Source organism: Alexandromys fortis, unplaced genomic scaffold, assembly GCF_014885135.2.
Source record: "Alexandromys fortis isolate MF-2015 unplaced genomic scaffold, M_Fortis_MF-2015_v1.1 scaffold_42, whole genome shotgun sequence".
NCBI lineage: Eukaryota > Metazoa > Chordata > Mammalia > Rodentia > Cricetidae > Alexandromys > Alexandromys fortis.
In genome coordinates, this window is record NW_026067934.1 from 11,901,049 (window position 1) to 11,927,595 (window position 26,547).

General features: G+C 36.9%; 1 protein-coding gene across 1 annotated transcript; it reads left to right on the forward strand.

Moving 5' to 3' along the window:
• The first annotated feature begins 19,421 nt into the window (after positions 1 to 19,421).
• On the forward strand, positions 19,422 to 20,442 carry LOC126504121 (40S ribosomal protein SA-like). The gene has a single exon (XM_050146168.1). The coding sequence runs from the start codon at positions 19,486 to 19,488 to the stop codon at positions 20,368 to 20,370; it is 885 nt and encodes a 294-aa protein (XP_050002125.1). The 5' UTR covers positions 19,422 to 19,485; the 3' UTR covers positions 20,371 to 20,442.
• Positions 20,443 to 26,547: the final 6,105 nt, after the last annotated feature.

The following is a 26,547-nucleotide window of genomic DNA, read 5'->3' on the forward strand; positions in this document are numbered from 1 at the left end:
TGTACAAAGGTCTAGTGCCTGACAATATGATTGAGCCCTGTGCATGAAAAAATTGATTTATTCATGTGCTATGTTAAGTACTTTCAGAATTATCTTTGCTGGATGTTGGGATAAATAATGCATTCTTGACAATTATATTCATCCCGACATGTCACAGAATGTCACAATCTATCAGTCCTAACTAAAGCATGATGCCCGTTTTCCCATCTCCCTCCATCCCCACCTCTGCTCTCTACCGTCACATCTATAAACTATGTAACTACTGTTGCATGCTACCAGTAACAGTACCTGAATTCTTTCCATCTTTATCATTTTGTGAAGGAATTATTAACCACCAGGATATAATCATTCATACTTTCTCACTTTTTTAGTTAATTCTAACTCCTTTAAGTAGCTCTTTAAAAAGAAGATAAAGAACATAATTTGCATTTGTTTTTTATTTTATAGTTCCCAGTAAGTCAAATATATTTTCATCTTAGGTGACAATCAATAAAATTCTTCAGAGAGGAGAACCAAATTTTTCCGCATAGATTTTTACTATTAATAAAAGAACTTTACAAAATTTAACTTGGAGAAAATATTAAAAAGGAGTTCTTTGCTTTATATTTTTGGAGGTTAATTTTTATGGAAATTTGTGGCTTTGTAAAAATAAAGACTCCCAGAGAACAATAGTTCTAAATTGTTAGATGCCATTTAATAAAGACTTTTGGGGGAAATCTCTACTTTTGTTGGTTCAGGGGAATTACTGATGACTGGACAAGGGAGTTGAATAATTTGACTCTAGTTGGTTACATTTTCATGGGACACAACACTTTTTTTTTCATTTTCTGTTTTTTTTATTAATTTTTTTAATTAAAAATTACGCCTCCTCCCTGCCTCCCTTTTCCCTCCCTTTCCCCCCACTCCCCACCCCTCCAGTCCAAAAAGCAGTCAGGGTTCCCTGCCCTGTGGGAAGTCCAAGGTCCTCCCCCCTCCATCCAGGTCTAGGAAGGTGAGCATCCAAACTGGCTAGGCTCCCACAAAGCCAGTACATGCTGTAGGATCAAAACTCAGTGCCATTGTCCTTGGCTTCTCAGCAGTCCTCAACTGAACACAACACTTTTAAAAACATGGTTCATAACTCAACACAGAAATAATTAATAAGACCATTAAATTCCAATCTTTAAAATGGAAATTAATTAATATAAGGGTGTTAGGAATATTTCTTAATATTAGCCCCTGACGACGCAAAAATTCCCAATCAAGACAAATCAAAACAAGCCGAATTAAAAATATCCAGGTTTAATGGGAGATCTGCACTTTCTGGTGGCCCTGAGGAGGAAACCTAGAAACCGCTGAAAAGCGACCCCTCAAGAAGAAAAAAGGGAGACCACATGTTCTTCCTTTGGGGGATCACTTAAGTACCCTGGGGAGTGGTCCTGACTCCACCCCTAGGGAGGGGTCAGGACCTGGCCTGCTGGGATTTGAAATCCAGACCAGGCCTGGGGGCTGGGATAGATGCAAGGGACTGGGATCTAAGCTCCCAACATAACATTAACTTAACAAAGGGGAGGTGCTTAGTTTTACCACAAGTAGATATGCCATGCTTTGTTGACACCCTTGATAAGCCTGCCACTTTTTGAACAGAAAGAGGAAAAGTGGATTGGTGGGGGAACAGAAGGGAGGGGAAAATTGGAGGAGGAAAGGGAGGAAAAACCATGGTAAGGATAAAAACTAACTAAATAAATAAAACTCAAAATAAAAAAGCTATTTATTGATATCAGTAGCAACTTTATTAAGTAATTTTTTCTTAAACTACTGGCTAGAAGACTATTATATAAGGTATTTATATTGCTGTGGGTGAAACTTCATTTAAATAGGAAATTATGACTATGTGCCAAATTTGGGAGTAATATACATCAGTGTAAGAAAGTAGATACATTTGATTGTCCCTTTGTAAAGATAAAATATTTTTAAGAAAAATAGAAAGTATTTAAAATGCAGTAATTTTCAGTTCCTACCTGTACCATACTGTGAGTTACTGGAATTCTGAATGCTGTCAGCCAAAGAGGACTGAAAAGTATCAGGATAGTAGAACAAATCCTGTAGCAAACAGATATAGATGTTGGAGTTGATGTTTGTCGCACAGTTGTGTAAATTTTGATAAAAATGGCTAAAATTTGAGCAAAAGGTTGACAACCATGTGGAAATTAAGTCTGAACATTCTTAACATTTAAACTATCATATAATTTTTGTTTTATTTGACTTAAATTAAAATCCAATAGATATGTGGAATATTTATGATATTTATAGCACTTGTGTCTTATTGAAAGTTTAGAGTTAAATGTAACAAAATAAAACACAAGTCCACATATTTTATGAGCCTTTCAGGGCATAAAACCCAGAGAACAAATGAGCAAACAATACATTTTCCTTAATAGGAAGTATCATTCTATTTTTGTGTAGAGATGCTATTTGTCAACTCTCATCAACATAGTCCTAGGATGTTCTATTGCAGCATCCAGTGAAGGTCTCAGTTTAGTTGCTTATATAGGTGTCGTTCCATTTCTGCTGAGGAATTAGCATCACTAAATATAGATTGTCCAGGTGATCTGCAAAGCTATAAATATTTCTTTTTAACTATTTTTATTTAAAAGTTTTTTTCAATTTACATACCTACCATAGTTCCCCCTTCCTCCCCTCCCACTCCCCCTGTTCTGAGCCAAATAATCCAATTAAGAATGGGGTACAAATCTGAATAGAGAATTTTCAACAAAAGAAATGCAAATGGCCAAAAACATTTAAGGAATTGCTAAACATCCTTAGTCATCAGGGAATTGCAAATCAATGACTCTGAGATCTACCATCTAATACCTGTCAGAATGACTAAGATCAAAAACACTGATGACTGCTTATGATTGTAGGGATGTAGTGTTAGGTGAATACTCCCCCACTGCTGGTGGGAGTACAAACTTATACAGTCACTTTTGAAATCAGTATGACAGTTTCTAAGAAAATTAAAATCTATCTACCTCAAGACCCAGGAATACCACTCTTGGGCATATACCCAAAGAATGCATACTTATACTGCAAGGATATTTGCTCAATTATGTTCCCAGCAGCATTATTTGTAATAAGCAGAACCTGAAAACAACCTACAACTGAGATGCCCCTCACCTAGAATGGATAAAGAAAATATGGTACATTTATACGATGAAATATTATTCAGCGGTTAAAAAGAAAGATATCTTGAAATTTGCAGGCAAATAGATGGAACTAGAAAAAAAAATCTTGAGGGAGGTACTCCAGACACATAAAGACAAACACAAACTGATGGACGCAGATGCAGAGATCTACAGCTAAGCATTGACCCAAGTAGTTGAAGTGACGGAGGTGGGATTATATGAGCAATGGGGACCTACAGAGACAACTGACCAAAGCTAGTGGGAGCTCACTGACTCTGGACTGATAGTTAAACATTTCTTTCAGTTAAAAGTTAACTATGTTTAAAAAAAACACATATTCTTGTTAAATATATTTTATTGTTGGTCAAGGGCATGTTTGCAATCTATGTTCATCTTGAATAAAATGTTAGGCGATTTTGCAGATACTTAGGGCTTGCTGTTGACATTTATTTGACATTGGAGAATATGGACAATCTTTTTCTACTGTTTGTAGGGTTTTTCCTGCAAAGAATATTAACAGAACAGCTGCCATGCCATCACTCCAAATTAAAATGACTCACAAGAATCACACACATGAAGACCTTGCATATAGTAGATATTGCTAGCTCAACTAAATCTATTATGGAAATGGTAGTTAGTGTTTTCATCTCTCTCCATAATAGGCACCTGCACTACCTACAGATTCTTAAATTTTGCATTTCCTTTTACCCTCACTAGAAAATCACATTTCCTGTTGATCTTAAAATAAATATGTTATGAGAATTTTAAAATATTTTTGTTGTGATATTATAATAGTATTACATCATTTCACCCTTGTCTTTTCTTCCTCCAACAATAGATATGATAAAGTAGATAGGAGATAACCCAGGAAGTCCCAACATTATACAAAGAACTATAGGAAACTAAGGAATGCTAAGAGCATAAGAATATTTTACAGCAATAACTAGGTAAAGGATGTGACTATAAGCTATATACTTATATAAATGATATCTCTTTGTGAATATGAAAATTATAAGTTTATTTGTTAAAATATCTCTGAACAATTTTTCTGATTAATTTTTTTTTTAAAACTTACTCTTGTATATCAAACAATTTTGATATATGATTTTGGTAGAATATAATTTAATTTGTTTTCAGTAGTTGCAGTTTAATGACAGAAAATCACTAGGTCCTAACAAATTATTTGCAAATAAATCATGTCAAGCTTTTCTTTCCTGATGAAGAAAGATAATGGATTGCCTTGGTCAGTGGATTCATTTTGCTTTTAAACACTGGCTTAAAATTCTTGGCAAGCCTCCTTGGCAAGCAAGCCTTAAGTCTGAGGGGAAAGGGATACTCGTAGAAGTCTACAATTATTTTCTTTTCATTAAGATTGTTGTTGTACTAGAATTTCTCTGAAAAAAGGAAGTTCTTTCCACAAATTAAAGATAAAATAAAGATAATGAGTGGGAAAATATGGTAATAATGAGATTTTCTTAGGTTATATTTTTATACTTTTATACATTTATATTTATGTTGTCAGTTGAATAAAATTGAATTTGTTTTTACAGAAAACTGGAAAATACTTCAGAAAAGAAAAAAAGAACAAAAATCAGGATCACTCATAATCACACTCAGAGATGATCAGCATTAGTGTTTGGAGATTGTATTTCTAGTTTTTGTCACATGTAGCTCTATTACATGCATTGCCAAAGTTGATTAATTTATATTTCTCCTTCTTACACTTTTTATTTTGTTCCTTCTGTGATATTCTTTGTAATTCTTTCAGTTTTATAACAAGTTTTATTGTTATCATTTAAAAATTCTTTGCACGTTTCATACAAGTATATAATAATTTCATCACTTTTAGCTATAATCTCCCTCTGTCATCCACCTCAGATGAAAGTTTTCTTCTCAGAAAGCCATCTCCTGCCTTTTTTGTATTAACCCATGTGTCTAATTAGAGTCACTTGCATGGGTGTGTAATGGATGCAGAGGTCTGAATTATATGGGTGCTTTTTAGTTCCAAAGAATTCTTATTATCTCAACTTCTAGAATGTCAACTCACAAGGTGATCGAAAACTGCACACTCAAGTTGTTATCGTTTATTTTGTGAACCTAAGGTCAGTATAGTGCCATAATAACACTGGTAAATGTTTTATGATGACACAACCAGATGTCTGTGCTTCAGATTCCTTACCTGTAAAAGAAGAAAGTTTTTTCCATGTTTTCACTTGACTTCATACAAATATGTTATGGAAAAAATAAGATACAAAATATAATTCTAATAATAAAAGACCATACAAATAAAATGTTGTGATGGACATAGGTTTCATGCACTTTTCCTTTCCTGGGATAATCTCTAAATTCAGTGTGTGAACTACCTGAATGCAGTATTATATTGCAGCTGTTTGATATGGGCAGCACCATGGATAGCTCCATCAGGAGTCTGTGGCTTCACATCCAGTGCTAAACGAGAGTTAAATTGTTTTTTTTTTAGCCCTATCATCTTTTTAAAATTTTTATCATGCTGGAGTGCCACCCTGAATACAGGGGGAGGTACTTGGTCTTAACTGCTTTGCTGATGCACAGGAAGGCCCGCCTCTTTCTAAGCAAATAAGGAGGAGGCTGCTATTTGGATGCAAATTAACTAAACAGGCAAATAAATAAATTTTTAAATAAAATAAATCTTTCTGATTGTGCTTCTCCCCACTCCTGTTTCCAAAACTCCTCCCAGATCCTCCCTACATCACAATTCTACCTTTTCTTCTTAGCTTTTTAAAAATAGACAAGTGAACAAGAACAACCAAATCAAAAAACAACAAACCAAGAATACACACACTCACATATAGACACACCCACATACACACACATACACATGCACACACACCATGAAAATGAAAACCAAATATACAAGCAAATACCAACAAGACAAAAAACTCCCAACAAAGCAATTTGAGACAAAAATTTTACAAAAATACCACTTAGTTCATTTTGTGGTGGACATCTACTGATTGGTATAGGACATACACTGAAGTACAATTCATGTGCCCAGTGAGACTCCATTGGAGAAAACTAGCATGTTTTTGAAAGTAGTTACAACTGTAGATATCTTGTTAGTTAAAGGGGTTGGGAGATGTTGTATATTTCCCTCTCTCAGATAACAACCCAGTCTGGCTTGAACCTATACAGCCCCGGGCATGCTGCCAAAGTCTCTGTGAACTCATATATGTACCAACCCTGCTATGTCTGAAAGATGCTGTTTCATGGATAATTCTAAGGAGTTAAATTTTGAGTGATTGTGAATTAAATTTCGTAAGAACTCTGGATTAAATCCATTTAGAAAAATATCCAAATATATAAGCACAAAAATCACAGCTAATAGAAACATGAAAGTTGCATAATAAATTCTGCAGAATGCAAGGATGATTTTCTACAGTATAAATAAACATTTTTATTTAGAACTGGAGAAGTAAATTGTGACATTTAAAAATAATGATATAGAAGAGGCATAAACATTATGACAGATACGTGAGTTTGGTACTGATCAACTATTTCTAACTTTCTTTTTCCTGGCCAATTTTCTTTGTGGCAACATTTATTTTTTCAGTTACAAAGGATGAATCATGATTTACCTAAGCCTCTCACATTGCCCAATTTTCTGTGCAAAATACATGCTATTGATTTCATTTCAGTTTATGTCATGATTAAATAAAGTGGTGCCTTTAATGACATCATTAAAACTTGTCCTAAGAATTTTGACACCAGGGCTTTTAATGATTAAATACCTTTGTTGCATAATTGTCTGTGTATCTGTTATTTAATTTTTATTACATTTATCTGTTGGGGTGGTATGTTTCTATGGGGGATTCTTTGCCACAGTGTGTTTGTGTAAGATACAGGATAGCTTGCAATACTCTGTTCTGCCCTCCACCATATATGTTCCAGGGATCAAACTTGAGTTACCAGGGTTGGCAGCAAGGACCCTTTTCTCCTGATCCATTTTGCTTACTTCTTGTTTGAAATGATTCTCAAGTGATGTACCAAATGCAACGTAACTCAACTGAAACTGCATGCTCTTTGTTTTAAACTCTCCACTTTTACATAATGAGAATATTGCAGATGCAGCAAATTTAATAAAAGTAATTTACTTACAGGTATGAAAATGCCAAAATGTGTTTCATACTTAATATACACTAATGAAAACAAAAAAGAATATAAAACATAAACCTTCTCATAGGGTATATGTTAATATTTGCCAAGTAATTTTGACTCAAAATATAAATATTTAATATTTAATCATTTTTGTAATATATAGAGAATTTTTTTAAACTGGAAAATAAAGTGAGGTTGGTATTTTATCTACTTTATCCACGATATATTTCTGAGCTCCTGGCACAGTATTTGGAGGTGGCAGATTCTCACTAAGTATATGTTAGCAACTAGACTAATACTCTTGAACACTGTTGTGATTTCAACAAGAGTTTTATAAGCATGTGTGACATTTAACAAAATTTACAAATGAAAAAACTGACAGTCAAAACACCTGAATTATTAACTCATGATCAGAATACTGGTAAACCTTATTTCTGACACTGCAGCCATGTGTGTCTACCTGCAGTGATAACTCATGTGGGAAGACCTTCTGTGTATGTGTTGTTTTCATTGGTTGGTGAATAAAGAAGCTCTTTGGGCCTATGGAAGGGAAGAATAGAGCTAGGCAGGAAAACTAAACTGAATCCTGGGAGAAAGTAGGGAGAGTCAGAGAGATGCCTTGTAGCCACTGAAGGAAAAAAAAAAAACACAAGTCGACAGCTAGAACATTACTGGTAAACTACAGGCCTAGAGGTAAAATACAAAGTAATAGAAATGGGTGAATTTACAATGTAGGAGCTAGCTAGCAATACACCTAAGAGACTGGCTAAGCAGGGCTATAATTAATGCAGTTTCTGTGTGATTATATTGGAATTGGGCACCAGGAATGATCAAGCAAAATCTGTCTACAGGTAACTGTGCATATTGCCTTGGAAGCATCTCATTTGTGTAAAACTGTGTTTGACTATGTGATAACTAGCATGTTGCCCTGTAGTTCTTAGTGAAAAATTTGTTACTTTATCAGATGTCTCTTGATTGAGATACATTCCTTTAGCAGTTTCAGAGAAAGTCTTTCAGGTTTCATAGATACTAGAAAGGAGCCAGAATGGCTCTTTGATTAGATGATGTCTTCCTTCTCCCCAACTCCCAGAGGAAACTCTGTAAAGAATTTTTAGTAAATTTCCTTCAAGTATTGCTGGCTAAGTCATCATAGTGCTGCTTCCTATATCTGATAATCAATATCTTCTGGGTATTACTTATAGAGAAATGAACTCTCCATCTCATGACCCCTTTCTAATTTTCTGGCCTCTATCCTCACAAACTCTTATAAGTAGACATATATAGCACTTAGAAGTGAGGGTACCCACATATGAGAAAGAACACGCAGTTTTATGGTTTTGAGTTTTGCATATGTTTGCATGTGATAGCATTAGCGTACAACATGTACAATGTTCTCTAATAAAGGGGAAGTGGGGGTGGGAGACACAGATAGAGAAGGAAAGTATTGAACACACACACACAAAAGACACACATACACACACACAGAGAACGAGAGAACAATGAGAAATTCACATGCTTCAGTACCTTCGAGATAAAAATGATGTTAAGGTTTGGTACATATCTGTAGTACACTATTACTCATTCCATGTTAATTCTGAAATAAAATGAACAAAATTACTTGGTAATATATAAATATTTATGACATTTTAAAAATAAACACAATTCCTGGAGTCAACCATTGAAGTATTATGGAGGCTGATATCACACATTTATGTTTAATTAATAACAGCCTTTAAACACCAAATTTCTTAGTTACTCTTGACCTTCACTTTCTTGCCCTAATGTGCGTAAAGAGTTGAAACAACCTTCAAGTCTTGCTGGCCAGGTTACCATGTCACATTTGCTTTTAATCTCTGATAAGCACGACTTTCTTGGTGTTGTGATAGAGAAATGACTTCCCCATCTGATGGCCCTTTTAGTTTCCTGACCTCTGATCCCAATGCTCTCATATAAGCATTCATTTATGGCTCTTTCCTCCTGTGATGCCAGTGTGCAGTTCAAGCAGAATAAATCCCTATTGACTTTATCTTGAGTCTACTCGTGAACCACCATGATGATCCAAAGTCCACCATTCTTTCTGATGTATTACATCATTTTCAAATACCTGGGAGAACACATTCTCGCTAGAATGCCTCATTATGTAAGTAGTAAAACTTTTCATGTCCTCTTCCTATATGCCTGATGCTATCACTGCATCTGATGTCAATTCTGAATGGAAATCTACCTGCCTTTGCAGGTGACCATATGAAAAAGGACACTAACTTTTAGAGATTAATGGAAAAAAAGATGCTTACAGCTCAATCCCAGTTTGACAGTAGACAGAATAGTTAATGTTATACTTTTAACTTACTACTTATGAAGTGTGGTCTGAGATCAATGCAAAGAACAAAGTCTGACTTACCTGTCTTGTCTGCAACTGTCCAACTCTTCAGTGATTATAGAAGTTATCCCAGTGGTAATTTCAGGAATATTTATATTTAAGCACTTGATAGCTCTTTGTCTTTAAATTTTTATTTTATGTTTCACCTAGTATGAAAAGCAACAGGTCTGCTATGACATTTTCATAGAAACTTAGTTTAGTTAACTTTTTCAAACCCCCATTGTTTCTTGTCTCTCCTTGGTCCCCCATCCCAAGCTCTGTTTTACTCTTTGTAATGTTTTTCTTTCTATTGTCATATCACATATTTTTCATTTCTTTCTGTACTTGTTCCCTAAAACTGTTTTTTCTCCATTGCATGGACCCCTTTATAATTCCCTGACATCTACCCACACTTGCTTCTATTTAAGTGCACATATATAACACTTCAAAATGAGGTCCACCACATATGAGTGAACATGAAGTGTCTGTCTCTTTAGGTTTATTCATATTATATAAATATGTACCATGTTATTTATAATATTTACTAATAAAGTATAAATTGAGTGAGAAACACAAACAGCATAAAATAGTGATGATCTGAAAAGTAAATGAGAGAGAGACTCTAATTTGAGAAATGCATTTACTTTATACCACTGAATAAGCAAGAGTTTGAAGACACCCTTAACTAGTCATTCTTCTTAAGGCATAAACTAATCATGTAGGCATAGAGTTTATCCTTGATGAGATGAAAAGTAATGCAGAATGCAGAATTAATTTAACCAACATCTATAATATAATATGATATGATATATGACTTAGTTTTATTAATTGAGAATTACAGGCATTCAGATTCTGTGTTTTGATCAGGGATACTCTCCATTCCCTACCCTCCAATTTATATTGCATTCCAAACTCTATCATTTTTTTTCTCAGATACCACAATTGTCAACTTATTTTACATGTCCTTCCTTTTAAAAACCTCATGGCCATGTGGCCAGGCTGGTATGACATATATCAGTATCAGGTTGTGATTGGAGTATGATTAACCATTCAAGGGTTACAGCTGTGATGAAAACCTATTATTCCTATACTAATAGGTATCTATTGCCAGTAGCTTCTCAGCAAAGGGTAGGACTTTATGACTTCATAAAATATATACCTATACATACATATATATGTTTATGTATATGTGTATATATATACATATATACATAAATTTAAAGTTAGTAACCCTACAATAGGGATATGATTCCTCTTTTAGAAAACATATGCTACAAGCAAAAAACCCAGTGTTAGGAATGGGTTAGCTCTCTCAGAGCACTTGGTCAGCAGAGTATTACGAGACCCTAAATCTTAAAGATTCTTGCCATTGGTTTTGGTTGCTTTCTGTTGGGGGGGGTGCTTGTTCATTTCCTGGCAACCCAGACTACTGAAATAATCACTCAGAAACTATATTAATAAAAATGCTGCTTGGCCAACAGCTTAAATATATAGCTAGCTGGCTCTTACTCTTATATCTTTGGTTAACCCATTTCTATTAATCTGTGTGTAGCCAATGGCTGTGGCTTACCAGTAAGGTCCTGGTACATCTGTCCCCTGCTGCAGCTCCATGGCTTCTCACTGACTCTGCTTTTTTTCTCCTAGCATTCAGTTTAGTCTCCCCAGAGTAAGCCCCTATTATTTTTGTTTCTTAAATCACAAAATCCCCTGGGTTCACATTTGAAGGTAGTGTGACAAATCCTTAAAAACTGCAGTTATCCATATTATTTTTTATTGGATATAAAACCCTGATTGCATCATGTAATCTAAGGCTTCATCATATTTTCTCTAGTTTTCAATGGTTCATAAAGAAGATTAAGAAATTAAAATTGGCTATGCTTTCCTCGGAAAGAAAGTTGTATTGCTTTATAATATTGTTTTGGTACATAATGTTGAAGAGAGTTTGAAATCAGTTGTTGTTCCCTTCTGAATTGCCTAAATCAGGAAATTGCAAATTCAATGTTCCTGAAAAATAAAGGTAGGTGAAGGTGAGAAAGGAAGGACAGAGAAGAAAGGGGAGTGCATCAGAGACAGGGGAATTATCATGCACATCTTCAGCATGGAAGCCAAACTGCCATCATTTATAACAGTGTTTAAGTCAGTAGTGTGTGAGTAGAGGTGGAAAAGGCTTAAAGACTTTGCTTTGTCTCTGGTTGGTTTTAGCCAAAATCAGATAGCATCAGAAGTAATGGAGGCAGTGGCACCTAAATATCTCAGGTACCGTCCATAAGAAACAAAGAGCTTATCTTCAATAAACATACACTTGTGAAGTTTCTCCAAACAGATTTTAAGATTTCTGAAGTCTATGGTCATAACATATTTTTGCCTGTATAATGTATAACAAAGAAGCCATCTAGATTTTTCATTGTTATTTTGAGGGAAATGTGTAGTTGCTGATTATGTTTGGGCAGGGCTGAATGTGGTAGATGATCGCAAAGACAGAAGGAGAAAGAACCTGAGGACATGATTTTACATCCATCAAAAACCAGCCAGCTATGGATGAGGTTTCTTGCTGAGGATTTCCATTGAACACACAACAGAGCCCTTCTGCCTTTCTGATGTTCTGAGTGACGTACAGCCACAGATCTGGGAATGTGATTAAGCACGATGAGTAACATCATGCCTCAGGAGAGCAGTGTGCAGTTATCTGTTCCTTGTGGTTGGAGAGTTTGAGTCAGTGCCACCTGTCAAAATGCATAACCTTCTAAAACAGAAAGGTCATCTCATTCATTTCCTGTGTGGATAAGAGAAATCTCCTGAATGAATATGTATTTCATTGGTATACATCCATGGAAAAGTAAATCTTGTGCTTCCAATGATTTTGGAACAGTGGGTAATCAGCTCTAATAAAATGTAAGACAAATAAGATGCCATGCAACTGACATACTAGCACTCACAGGTGACACCTTTGCTATTGTTGCCCAAAAGTCTGTAAGACAAATGGGTTATTCTTACAACTTTTAATTTTATTTATCTATTTTCAAGACAGGTACTCACTGTATACCTCTCGCTGGTCCAGAACTTAATATGTAGACCGGTTTGGTCTTGAACTTACAGAAACCTTCCTACCTCTGCCTATTGAGTGCTGGAATTAAAAGTGTGTGCTAACAAGTCTACTTACAAATAAGTAATGCTTTTTAATTGAAAATAGATTTTTTTTCATATCATATGTTTTTACTACAGTTTCTCTTCCCTCTACTCCTTCTAGCGCTTCCCCACTTGGCCTTCCATTCTGATACATACCCTTTCTCTCTCTCATTAGAAAGCAAGACGTCATAGAAGACATAGTAATAATAAAATAAAGTAAGATATAACAAAAGAACACACAAATCAGAATAGGGCAAAACAACAAACAGAAAAAAAAGAGCCTAAATAAAGGCATGAGGAAAAAATATAGATGCAGAGACCTATTCATTTGCACATTTGGGACTTTTATAAAAACATCAAACTCAACAAAAATGTTTTCACTCAATGGGGGCCCACTACAATGCAAGGTTATAGAATAACTATGTACCTGGACTAGAAAAGCTGATCTCAATACCACTGCCAATTTTGTAAACATGTCTAGTTTGATTATGTGTTCTTAAATCTCAGCTTCTTTCTTTGTTTTAAGCAATGAAACAAGAACAAAAAATAAGTAATACATAAAGCCAATAAACATACTAGATATAAAATTGAACATGATAGATGTAAACAAAAAAATGCTAAAGACTAGTGAGCTATGAGGGGAAGAGTAGAGATGACATCTGAATGGGAAAAAAAAAAAAAGTGAAATTTCTGCCCTGGCAATGCTGAAGCATGCTTGGGCAGCCCATATGTGGAGGTTCTGTTGAACTTGTCCATACTGGGTTTAATGGTTTAAGTTGAGGAGAACAACTGACCATATTTCTTCCTCAAGAGGGCAAGAGATCTCATTACAGATGGTTGTGAGCTACCATGTAGTTGCTGGGAATTGAATTCATGACCTTTAAAATAGCAGCCAGGGCTCTTAATCACTGAGCCATCTGCTTACCGACACCACTGAACTAGCTCAGTGTGAAATAGTTCAGTGCATAAGAATGCTAGGGCCTTCCTCAAAACCCAGCAATACCACTTTTGAGTATATACCAAAAGATGATCAATTATACCACAAGGACATGTGCTTAACTATGTTCATAACAGCATTATTTGTTATAGTCAGAACCTGGAAAAAACCTAAATGCCTCTTGACCAAAGAATGAATAAGGAAAATGTGGTATATTTACACAATAGAGTATTACACAGCAGAAAAAATAATGACATCTTGAAATTTGCAGGCAAATGGACGGATCTAGAAAACATTATATTGAGTGAGGTAACCCAGACACAGAAAGACAAATATATGTACTCACTCATAAGTGGCTTTTATACAAAACAAAGAACACCAGCCTACAATTCACAATCCCAGAGAACCTAGACAACAATGAGGACCCTAAGAGAGACATACATGGATCTAATCTACATTGGATTTCCAGAGTAAATTGGGAGTTTGGGGACCATGGGAAAGGGTTGAAGGAGAGGGAAGAGGAAGAGAGGGGAGCAGAGAAAAATGTATAGCTCAATAAAATCAATTAAAAAAAGAATGCTCAGGGCCAAACCCAAAGACCTGGATTTCATCTCCAAAGCACACATCACTTTAGGAGAGACGAACTCTCACAAATCCCCATGACTTTTCTCTCACTTTTGCATATGCAAACACGGCAGGCACAGGTACAGACAGAATCACACACACACAAACACAAAGATATAGACACATGTTATACATTGGTATATGTAGAGGCACATACATGTGCACAGTCATGGATTTACCCACAGGCACATGCACAGGCAAGGCACAAGTACAAGCACATGTACAGAAACATACTCAAACAAGACACATACACATGTACATGCACAGGCACACATGCACAGGAACAGGCATACACACATGCATATGAACAAGTACACATATATGCAGGCACACAGTTGCACCCATGCACATACATAGGCATAGGTACACACACAAGCATATACACAGGCACAGGTACACACATGCACAGGTAAGAACACATGTGCACACACAGACATGGGTATACAAGCATTCACATTCAAATGCACAGGCACACATATATGCATACACACATGCACAGGTACAAACACATGCTCCCAGACATGCACAGGTACACACACATGCACACAGACATGAATATGTACAAACATACACATACACAAGCACAGGTACAGGCACACACAAAGGCAATTACACATGCATATGCACAGGTAAACACAGAGGCACATAATCCACTAATAAATGAATGAGTGTATGCAATAAAATTTCTAAATGGAGTGATTTGTTTTTGTGATTCTACTAATTTTGTTAGTTACATAGAAATTAGATTAACATTTCAGAAAAAAACAATAAATCCATGGTAATAAAATAATACTTTAAATGGAACCAAAATTTTATTCTAGTTCTTTCTTTTAAATATTAAATAGCAAAATTCTTTTAAAATTATGACACAGTTTAAATCTATCTTCCTACCTTTTGTATTTATTTTATTTTCATTGTCATCTTTATGTTTAAGCATGAAACTATGTTTATGTTCATGTATTTCAAATGCTAAAGAAGCTTTCTTCAGGGTAATTTTATTTACTTTTGATTCATTTTAAACTTCCTTTGCTAAATAGACCTGTGATACTTAGTTTATCTTTTGGGATGTGATGACTAAATTTGTTGAAGTTTTGCATAAAAAGAAGCATATTTTTAAAGGGTTTTAGGGATTTTTGCATATGTCACCTTCAGGTTCAGAGGATATGAGAATGGTTTGAGTAGCCTTTTCTCTACAAAAGAAATGTAAAGTAGGCTAGTGCATCACGTAGGTTTAATAATAAAGTTTGTACTTCGTTTGCTTTTTAAAAATTATTTACTTAGGCAAATTCTTCACCCTATTTGTTTCAAAAGTCTGGATTGTAAATGATTGATCCTCTAAATGCTGTGGGCTTCATTCAGCTATTAACAACTCAAATGGTAAGGAAAAATTTTTTTTCAGAGAGTGTCACAGAAACATCCCTATCATGGACACACTATCACCTTAAAAAATATCAACCTGACCTTCCTGTGTAAGAAACATTTGAGCATGTCTTTCTCAATACAAATTTGTGTGCCTTTCACGCTATAAAAATGACAGTTACAAAAATTTTCACCGCATGCTAACTTTTTAAATTTAGTAACTTACCACATCATGATGGCCTGTTTCCTGGCCCTAGGTGGTTTATCTAGCTTGTCAGGTTCTCTCAGGCTAGCAGGAAGATAAAAGTCAATGGAATTTCCAAAGTGGTGGAGCAATAGAGGAATGATAATGTCAACATTATGTTATATATAGGATACAGGGTCAGTGGAGATTGAATATCGATTCCAGAATTTACATTTATAAGGTATCTGAATGTTATTGGTATTCATATAATGACAAATATAGTTACTGCAACCATTCTTCCCCCTTGAATGATAGAGCTGAAATCCTGAGGCTAAGTAACCTACTAAACTTACAAGAGTGGTAAGTTTCAGAACCAAGACTTGAATCCAGAAAGTTTCATTCTCAGTATATTTGTGCTACTCATTAATGAATCTGTAGTTATGTGACTTAAACAATGGATATCCATGTCTCTAGGTTAAAATAAATGGAACTTATGAGCATCATCGTCACCAAGAAGACTGAAACATGAATATATAGAGAGAGTTCCAAAACAGGAAAGTTCTTACTGATTAGTAGAATAGCCATACACTTAGTGGGATTTTTCTTTATTATGGTTTGACCATTATAGTGATATTTTATTTGTGCTTTAAAAAGTAAAGCTTTTTCTGAAGATCAGAGTGCAGAGTTAAGCCTTTAGAGGCCAGGGAATGGTGGCACCAAACTTTAATTCCAGGACTCAAGGCAATTCTGGGCAACATGAGATTGAATCTATCTAAAAAGAAAAATAGGACTCATACAAAGGTCTTTCCAGCAGTCGGATATCACATGACTTTTATCCCAGACTAGGAAGGTGGAGACAGGAGTGATACCACTGGGTGAAGAGAGGTGTGTAATGCAAGAGGAGATAAGAACATGGCAGGTTGATGTTTGGTGGAGAGCATTGCAGTCTGCAGTCACATTGAGGACAAGATTATCCCTTTGTTAGTCTGAGCCTTGGTAGAGGAAAGAACTCTATATTTGCTTGGTTGCTTTGCTTTTCTGATCTTCAACTTAAACCCCAATACCTATCTCTGGGATTTATTATTCATGCTACATCTGCTGCTCAACTTTTTGGGTACAAATTCATGAAAAACCATTTGCTCATGGCTCTATAGATACCAACATAGGCCAGAGTTATATATGGCTAGAGGTACCACACTACTGGCTACTTTTCCCCTTCTTTTCTTCTGGTAGGTTTTTTCTGAACTCCCCTTTTGGTTTATGCCAAACTAGATAGCTGCCTTGAAATCAAGTCAGGCTTTTACTGTTCTATGCAGCAACAATAAGCCTTACATCTTCATCATAATTGGTGGTAGATTTGATGAGAAAATTTGAAATAATTAAGGGAGGAATTAGTTAAAAGGAAGAGTTTTCTCCCGCATTTAAAAATGGGAAACACAATTATGATAAAGTTAGGACTCTTCATGATTATATAATACATGACTTAAAAATGAACAACTAAATGAAGGGATAATAAACTTAACTTAGATCAATATAGTGTTAATTTTCATTTTGATAATCTTTGTTGTTATTTTGATAATTCTTGGTTTATCTTTTAAAAAGTTGTTTGGTTTGACTGCCAAGAACGGGCCTTAGAAAAAACAATAAAACAGATCATAGAGATACTCAGATCTGGACAGAGGTATTTAATGGAGAACCAATTTCAGCATTGCATTTTAAAATTAGAGAAGAACAACCTAAGGTTTTCAAACAACCAACCTTAATATGTCCAGTAACCTTATAGGAATTGCCAAATGATAGAGGCTTTATAAGAGCTGATTGGACTCCTGTGCCAATGTTAGAGTTAAGAAAATTCAAGGAAGTGATAATCTCATTTGGCATGGATTCATCTTTTATGAAGCAAAGTTAAACTCATGGTCAGTTTGTAATAGAACTGGATAAACTTAGTTAAAGCTGTTTCAAAGCCTGGTCCAACACTACAATGGTCTACCTGGTTTAGAGAAGAGATTAAGACTACTGAGCAATAGAGTGAAGTTAGAGGTATGGACATTTTCCTGATCAACTTCTTGGAGGAGATTGTGCTCCCATAGAAAGGCAATTCCTATATACTGTGGGACAATGGTCTTTTATCCTATCACATGTATTTTTGTAAAATAAAATCTGATTGGCCAGTAGCCAGGCAGGAAATATAGGTGGTAAGACCAGACAGGAAGTAAAGGCAGAAAGATGAGAACAGGAGAATTCTGGAATGAGGAAAGCTCAGTCTGCAGCCATCACCCAGAGACAGAGGAAACATGATGAGTCTGCCTCCCTGATAACAGGTACCAAGCCACATGGCTAACACAGACAAGAATTATGTTATAAGTTATGAGTTATTAAGAAGCCTGAGCTAATAGCCGAACCAATTTATAATTAATGTAGACCTCTGTGTTGTTTTTGGGGACTAAATGGCTATGGATCTAGGTGGGACAGAAACCTCTGAGAACAAATGGCACTAAGGAGGATAAGTGCATTCACATAAAACCTGAGAGAGTTTGGGAAGTAATTCTAGATACAAAAAGAACAGAGTGAAACACAACTTCTTGGTTGTATTTTCTCAGGTGGGCTCTGTTTGCAGGAGATAAGTACATCTCATTTAAGAGAGGCTTCCTGACTCAGCTTTTGCTGCAAAATCTTGCAGCTCTTTTAAGAGGCCCTGCCATGAAACAGTTAAATGGTGTTGATGAATAGCCAACTGTATGCTTTTTGGTGGTTGCAGAGATCTTAAAAATCCATAGAGTTGTGGCAATAAACATGGCTCTGGCCAGTACCTCTGCCATGAGACTAGAATCTTAGAAAGCTAAGAAATGGGGGTGAATCCAGCCATCAAAGCTATGGCTTTAACCCTAACCATATTGCTTAGCAAATTAAAGACTCATGTATTCTGAAAAAGAGAGATATACAGTAAAGATATATTCAGATGAAGAAAACCTCTAAATAGTTTACAGTGTGTTTAAAAATACATGTAGGTTTGGGAGAGAAATGAAAAAGGACAAAGTCCTTACAATAAAAAAGAAAGAAAGAATAGTTAGGTTGGTGGCACACAACTTTAAGCCCAACACTTGGGAGGCAAAGGCAGGAAGATCTCCATGAGTTCAAGGACAACCTGGTCTACAGAGTGAGTACCAGGACAGCCAATGATATACAGAGAAAGCTAGTCTCAAAATACAAAAAATTAAAAAGAAAAAGAAAAAAAAAAGAGTTTAAAACAAAGTCATGTAAAGATAGAAAATCTATAGAGAGTCTGGATACTTTATATTATTGTGTTGTCTTTGAATTGTTTGATGGATGAGGAAAGAACAACAGTTGCTAAAAGATATTTGTTTATAAATGCTGCTAGATTAATCCAAGATAGGTATTTTGAAAATGGCTTGACTTCAAAATTGAAGTCAAAAGATATGCTACTTTTGAGAAGAGGTTTTGCTTTTGTTCCACAGGAAATAAAAGGCTGTGGATTCATCTCAGATTAAGAAAAATCGGGACTTTCCGCGCTGCCCCGGGACGGGTCCATAAGGCGTTGTTCTTGGTTTCCGATGTAACTTAAAGGGAAACTTACACAATGTCTGGAGCCCTTGATGTCCTGCAGATGAAGGAGGAGGATGTCCTCAAATTCCTCGCTGCAGGCACCCACTTAGGTGGCACCAACCTCGACTTTCAGATGGAGCAGTACATCTACAAAAGGAAGAGTGATGGCATCTACATCAATCTGAAGAGGACCTGGGAGAAGCTGCTACTTGCAGCTCGGGCTATTGTTGCCATCGAGAACCCTGCTGATGTCAGCGTTATCTCCTCCAGGAACACTGGGCAGCGAGCCGTGCTGAAGTTTGCTGCCGCCACTGGAGCCACTCCAATTGCTGGCCGTTTTACCCCAGGGACCTTCACTAACCAGATCCAGGCAGCCTTCAGGGAGCCACGACTTCTAGTGGTGACCAATCCCAGGGCTAACCACCAGCCCCTCACAGAGGCGTCTTACGTGAACCTGCCCACCATTGCCCTGTGTAACACAGACTCACCTCTGCGCTATGTGGACATCGCCATCCCGTGCAACAACAAGGGAGCTCACTCAGTGGGCCTGATGTGGTGGATGCTGGCCCGGGAAGTACTCCGCATACGTGGCACTATCTCCCGTGAGCACCCATGGGAGGTTATGCCTGATCTTTACTTCTACAGAGACCCAGAGGAGATTGAGAAGGAAGAACAGGCTGCTGCTGAGAAGGCCGTGACCAAGGAGGAATTTCAGAGCGAATGGACTGCACCAGCTCCTGAGATCACTGCTGCTCAGCCAGAGGTGGCTGACTGGTCTGAGGGGGTGCAGGTGCCCTCGGTGCCCATCCAGCAGTTCCCTACTGAATACTGGAGTGCCCAGCCAACCACTGAGGATTGGTCAGCAGCTCCCACAGCGCAGGCCACCGAGTGGGTTGGAGCCACCACTGAGTGGTCCTGAGCTCCTCTGCAGACACCTGAGCAAAGGGAAAAAAGGTGGAAGGAAAATAAAGTTCCTACAAACTGTCAAAAAAAAAATCGGGTTTGATCAGAAAAGATCCCCTGAGAAATCTCCAATAGGAGTAGATGACCCAGAAGTCTGAGTTCTACATCCAAAACAGTTTCAAGATTGCTGGCTGAGATGATCAAGCCTCATAGGATACTCTAGTCAGGACTTGATCATAATTCTAATTTTTTTAGGTCCCCATACCATTATGAGAACTCCCAATCAACAGGAAGTAGCCTGGAAAACTACTTCCACATTTCCAAAAATGGATTATGGATGTTTGCTTTTGTTTAGAATATTGGTTGCAAGTTATTATGGATAATGGCCAGGAGAAAAGCTATACAAAGGAGATTTGATTCAGAGTTCTTGTTTTGAAGGAAAAAAGGGGGGGGGGCAGTGCTGTGGGACAATGGTTTTACCCTGTAAAGATTTGTTTCTTTTACTTCTTTTATAAAATGCTGATTGGCCAGTAGACAGGCAGTAAGTATAGGCAGGGTACCAGGCAGGAAATAGAGGCAGAGCAATGAGAACAGGAGAATTCTGGGAAAAGGAAAGACGCTGTCTGCAGTTGTCACCCAAACAGAGAGAATGAATGATAAGAATGCCTCGCTGATGAAAGGTACCAAGCCACGAGGCTAACATGGGCAAGAATAATGGGTTAATGTAAGATGTACAAATTAGTTAATAAGAAGCCCAAGTGAATATGCCAACAAGTTTATAATTAATGTAGCCCTCTGTGTGTTTATTTGGAACTGAATGGCTTCAGGACCAGGTGGGACAGTGTCAGGGACCCTTGTCCCAAAGATAATAGCAGGGACCATTGTCCTAAGGATATTTGCAGAAAGCCCCACTACCTTGAGAGCTGTTTGCTAACGGAACCTGCCTCACATCCCAACTACCTTGAGAGCTGTTTGTTAACGGAGCCACAAAAAAGAATGTTTCTGCTTACCAGGTGTTCTGACTAGTGACCTTTGCTACCCTGGCAAATTCCTTCTACCCCCCACCCCCACCCCAAGCTAATAAACTGAGGCCTTGATAAGTGAATTTTGCTTGGTCTCGTTTCTCTCTCCCGCCCATGTTCTTTCAGGTAGTGCCTCTTCAGACCCTGGAATAATTGGACCTGCTAGACGTGTACAGGACAGAAACTACTGTCAACACCTATAGGATGGTCACATCCTGTCTTTATGCTGTGTAGAAGCTTTCCTTAGTACAGAATTGGAAAAGTAGGAAAGAAAATTGAGTCATTTACTAAAGTTTCACAGGGCCCAAAGGAAGCCTTCAGGATTGCTAACAAGGATTGAATTTAGCTATAAATAGAATAGTACCAAATTCCGAATATAGACAAATAATAATTGAATCTAAGGCCTTTCAAAATACTAATTCTCAATACTAAAGGATAATTAGGCTTTTAAAGGCAAGGTCAGCACTCTTGGAGGAATGGATTTGAGATCATATTGAATCTCATAACCCATAAAGATATTTAGATAGCAGAGGTGATTTCAAGAGGTTTTAGGGAAACTGACAGTGAAGTGACACAGTTGTAGCAAACAAGGTCACCATATAAGAAATGTTTTATCGCTGAGTAGTATTCTAATGTGTATATATTCCACACTTTCTTCATCCATTCTTCCATTGAAGGACATCTAGGTTGTTTCCAGGTTCTGGCTATTACAAATAATGCTGCTATGAACATAGTTGAACAAATGCTTTTGTCATATGATAGGGCATCTCTTGGGTATATTCCCAAGAGTGGCATTACTGGGTCCAGGGGTAGGTTGATCCCGAATTTCCTGAGAAACCGCCACACGGAGACAGTGGGGCTGATCTATTGGGAGCTCACCAAGGCCAGCTGGACTGCGACTGAAAATGCATGGGATAAAACCGGACTCTCTGAATATGGCGAACAATGAGGGCTGCTGAGAAGCCAAGGACAATGGCACTGGGTTTTGATCCTACTTCATGTTCTGGCTTTGTGGGAGCCTAGCCAGTTTGGATGTTCACCTTCCTAGACCAGGATGGAGCGGGGAGGACTTTGGACTATCCACAGGGCAGGGAACCCTGACTGCCCTTCAGACTGGAGAGGGAGGGGGAGAGGAGTGGGGGGAGGGGGAGAGGATAGGGAGGAGGGGGAGGAAAGGGAGATGGGGAGGGAAATGGGAGGCGGGGAGGAGGCGGAAATTTTTTTTCAATAAAAAATTATATTTAAAAAATGTTTTAAACAAGGCATTCCTAAAAACAATGTTTTTTCAAAGCACAATCTGAACAGAATGACCCTTCCTTCTGGATCATATATAAGGTGTGGCAAAAGCAGGCATTGGGCCAATTAAAACACTATGCCACTTCCTAAGAGCTCTGGCATCAGGACCAAGTTTCTAATGAGTGATGTTAATTTAACTAGAAGGAGGAGAAGGTGATATGTGTGTGTGTGTGTGTGTGTGTGTCTACGTGTATGTGTGTCTGTGGGTGTGAGAAGGAGAGAGAATATTATCTACCCATGCATTGAAGAAGATTGCATTGTCTGATCAATTATTCTATAAAATTAATATTAAGCTTTTATTATATATCAGGTATAGTTTGGTTGCTTGAAATACAACAGTGGGATAAAACAGATAATACTGATAATCTTTGCAATGCTTAAATTGTTATGAAGTTTCAGGAAATAATAATAACAAGCAAAAGAATCGGAAAATTAGGGATGATGACTAATGAAGGAAATATAAGAAGGCGAATCCATATGGATGGAACTTTGAAGTAAAGAACCGAGGGTTGGAATCCAAATTAGATGCCATAATCTCCATTTGTTGTAGAAGTTTCTTTGACGAGGAGTGAGCTGGAGATTTAAAAGAAAGAATTAGAATATAGTAAGAAATTATACTGGACTAACAAAGTTTAGTGATATATTCCTTTCTAAAGTTCATGACTTCAGTTGCCCTGGAAAGCTGGTTAGGTTTCCAGTACCAGGCATGATTTTCCTCCTTTGAGTGGGTCTTAAGTAAAATTAGATAGCTGTTATTGCCATATTCTGGAACGATGAACATTAGACAGCAGGAAAGAGGTCTTAAGTCAGATCCAAGTCATGTGAATTATGTGGTGTCCTTGACAATAAGTGTTCACCCTCAACCTTGGGAAATAACCCATGGATACATCAACTATGACCTATGTTATTTTGGAAGTCACTTGTGCTACCCTGACAAAGGGAGGTTTCTTGTGTTGGTACTGGGTTTTTGTTAATGTATAGATCATGTGTGGAACGTTGTCAGACCAACTAATATCTTCCTTATGATGTGTGTGTGTATACTCATACATTTACATGTATTATGCAAAATTATATATAAATATAAAATAATATAATTTCTTGAATCAACCTTTGTGTTATTTCACCCCATTTCTCCTAAATTATTGTATCACTATCCCAGGCAGGGTCCTCTCCTCATTATTTTCTTTTTTAGTTTACATTGCCTGCTTTCTGGTATTTATTAACTCTCAAACCCCCAAGTAGGGTACCTTTTTACTTTCCAGGTTTCTGTGGTTACTCCATGTTGCATCTTGTTGTTTAGATTTTACATTGCAAACATTCTATCAGTACAGAATGTAATATAAATTTAAAATATTTAAAGCAAAACAAGAAAAATAGAGCCAAATTCTATATAATCACACTATAAGAGGGACTATTCTGAGTGGTTTGCTGTGGTTGTTTGTCTGAATGTCACCACCCATCAATCTGAGTGACAGCATTGTTGTTATTCTGCTACTTGCTTTTTTTTTTTTTTGGTGGAACAGAACAAATGAGAAACTATTTTGATAACTTTGAGAGTGGCACTTTGGCGATGGAGAAAATTAGATACAGTGAATATCTAGGTAAAAAATCAGTAATAATGGAATTTGGAATAAAATAATTAGTAGGAAATCACATCAACTTTCTCCTAAAAATGCTTCACCAAAATTATTTTTTACATCATAGTATAGCCACATCATTTACCCCTTCCATATCCTCTTTCCAACCCCTTTCCCCAGCAAATGCTTCAGACAGGAAGTGAATTTGGGGACAAAAGTATGTCTAGAACATTTTCAGAAAGTGAATAATAAGGAAAATTAAAGAAGGGACTATTAGCCATCTGTGACACCAAAGCTACTGTTTTATATGTGCAGATGAGATGAATTGTTACTCATTTGAAAGATTCCAAGAATTGAGCCAGGAGGGGGTGGTGCACACCCTTAATTCCAAAACTCCACAGGGAGAGGCAGGCAGATCTCTGAGTTTGAGGCCAACCTGGCTTCTTGAGTCTCTGCATCTGTTTTCATCAGTTACTGAATGAAAGCTTTCTGGTGACAATTGGAGTAGTCACCAATCTATGAGTATAACAGAATATCATTAGGCACCATTATGTTGACATTTTTTCCCCAGATGTGCTTGTTTCTATCCTAGCTCTTTGGGCCATCCAGCTTCTGGGTCCTAGCACTCAAGGCAATATTAAGGGGTGGGCTCATGCTTTGGTATGGGTCTAAGGCTGGGCAAGTCATTGGTTGGCCACTCCCACAATCTCTTACTCCATTCTTACTCCACCCCTCCCATGCACACTTTCCATAGTCAGGACAGACTGTGGGTCATAATTGTGTGGTTGTGCAAGTATTCTAATCTCTTCACTAGAAGTCCCACCTGAACACAAGAAGGAGATGGTCAGTTCATACTATGCATTCACCATTGTTAGGAATCTTAGCTGAGACCATCCTTGTAGATTACTGAGAGTTCCCCTTAAACCAAGTTTCTCTCTGACCCTGAAATGGCCCTCAATTTTCAGCTATTTCTTCATGACCTACCCTGTAATCCAATCCCTCCCACCTCCCCATCCTCCCCTTTATCAGTCCTTTCACACAACTTCAGCAGACTCCATAGGTCCAGATACAGTTCACACCAGTCAGAAGAGCAACACCTGTTCTCCAAGATTCCATATTTTGGTCTACAACTTCAAAAGAAGACATTACCTTCTTTTGTAGAGGTCAAGGTGGAACTAGGGACTCAAGGCCCCCAAATATCCCAGCAGATACACCTTACTGGTCCTGAACACATGCCGGTCACCATAACTTTTGGCTACTTAGGTCAAAAGACTAAGAGAGGAAAAAAAAATAAAGGATCAACCTCTGCCTCCAACAAAGACAAACACAGGAGTCAGCATTTAGACCTATAATCATTCAGTTCATTTTGTGTTCATTCAACCATTTTTTGTTCAGTTCACTTTTTCCATCTTATATACTCCAAGGTCCCCTTGCCCAGGGAATGGTACAGTCCACAATGGGCTTCACTTACCACCTCAAGTGAACTGCAGTCAAGATAATCGTCCATAGGCATGTTCAGAAGTGCATCTCTCAGGTGATTCTAGATTATGTCAAGTTGACAAGCATTACAGAATCTCAAACAATTTTGTCATTTAGACATGGTTAATAGTTACTGCTACTAAATCTATTTTTTAAAAAAAAACTGGTAAATTCTTTGATAAGTTGTTTTAAAAATTTTTGAGATACATCTAAAATTACTTTCAAGTAATATCAGCCAAGTTATGTGTAACATGATATTTTATTTCTACGGATGCTGTTAAAACTAAGAGAAAGGACCATATGGCACTACCTAATATTTCTAAGAATGTTAACAAGTACAGTTGACTTGGCTTTACTTTGGTTCATGTTTCTCTGTTGGCATTTAGAAATTGACCCTTTTCTTTTTAGATATGTTTAAGGACATACATTTGTCGTGGCAAAACCATTTCTGTATTCCAAAATCTAAACTTTTTCATTTTCCTTTTAAATTATCTTGTTAATCAATGAAAGCTATTCAAAGCTCAATACTATATTATTTCATTTTAACAAACACAGCTAGCAATTGGCTAGCCTAAGCTCATACTTTCATCATTTCTTCAGATGTTCATTATCCAATGTCATGAATTCATTGGGTGCATTTCCTTCTGGGGGTCTATTTGGAAAATCATTTTATCATACTGTAATCTGAGTTACTATTTTCTAGATTTATATACCTCATAAAAGTAAAAATAAAACAGATTTTTAAAGTAATGCTCAATTGCAGCTACGTATTTATACTTTGTATTGAAGTATCAACAGCATAGTAATTCTTAGTACTGA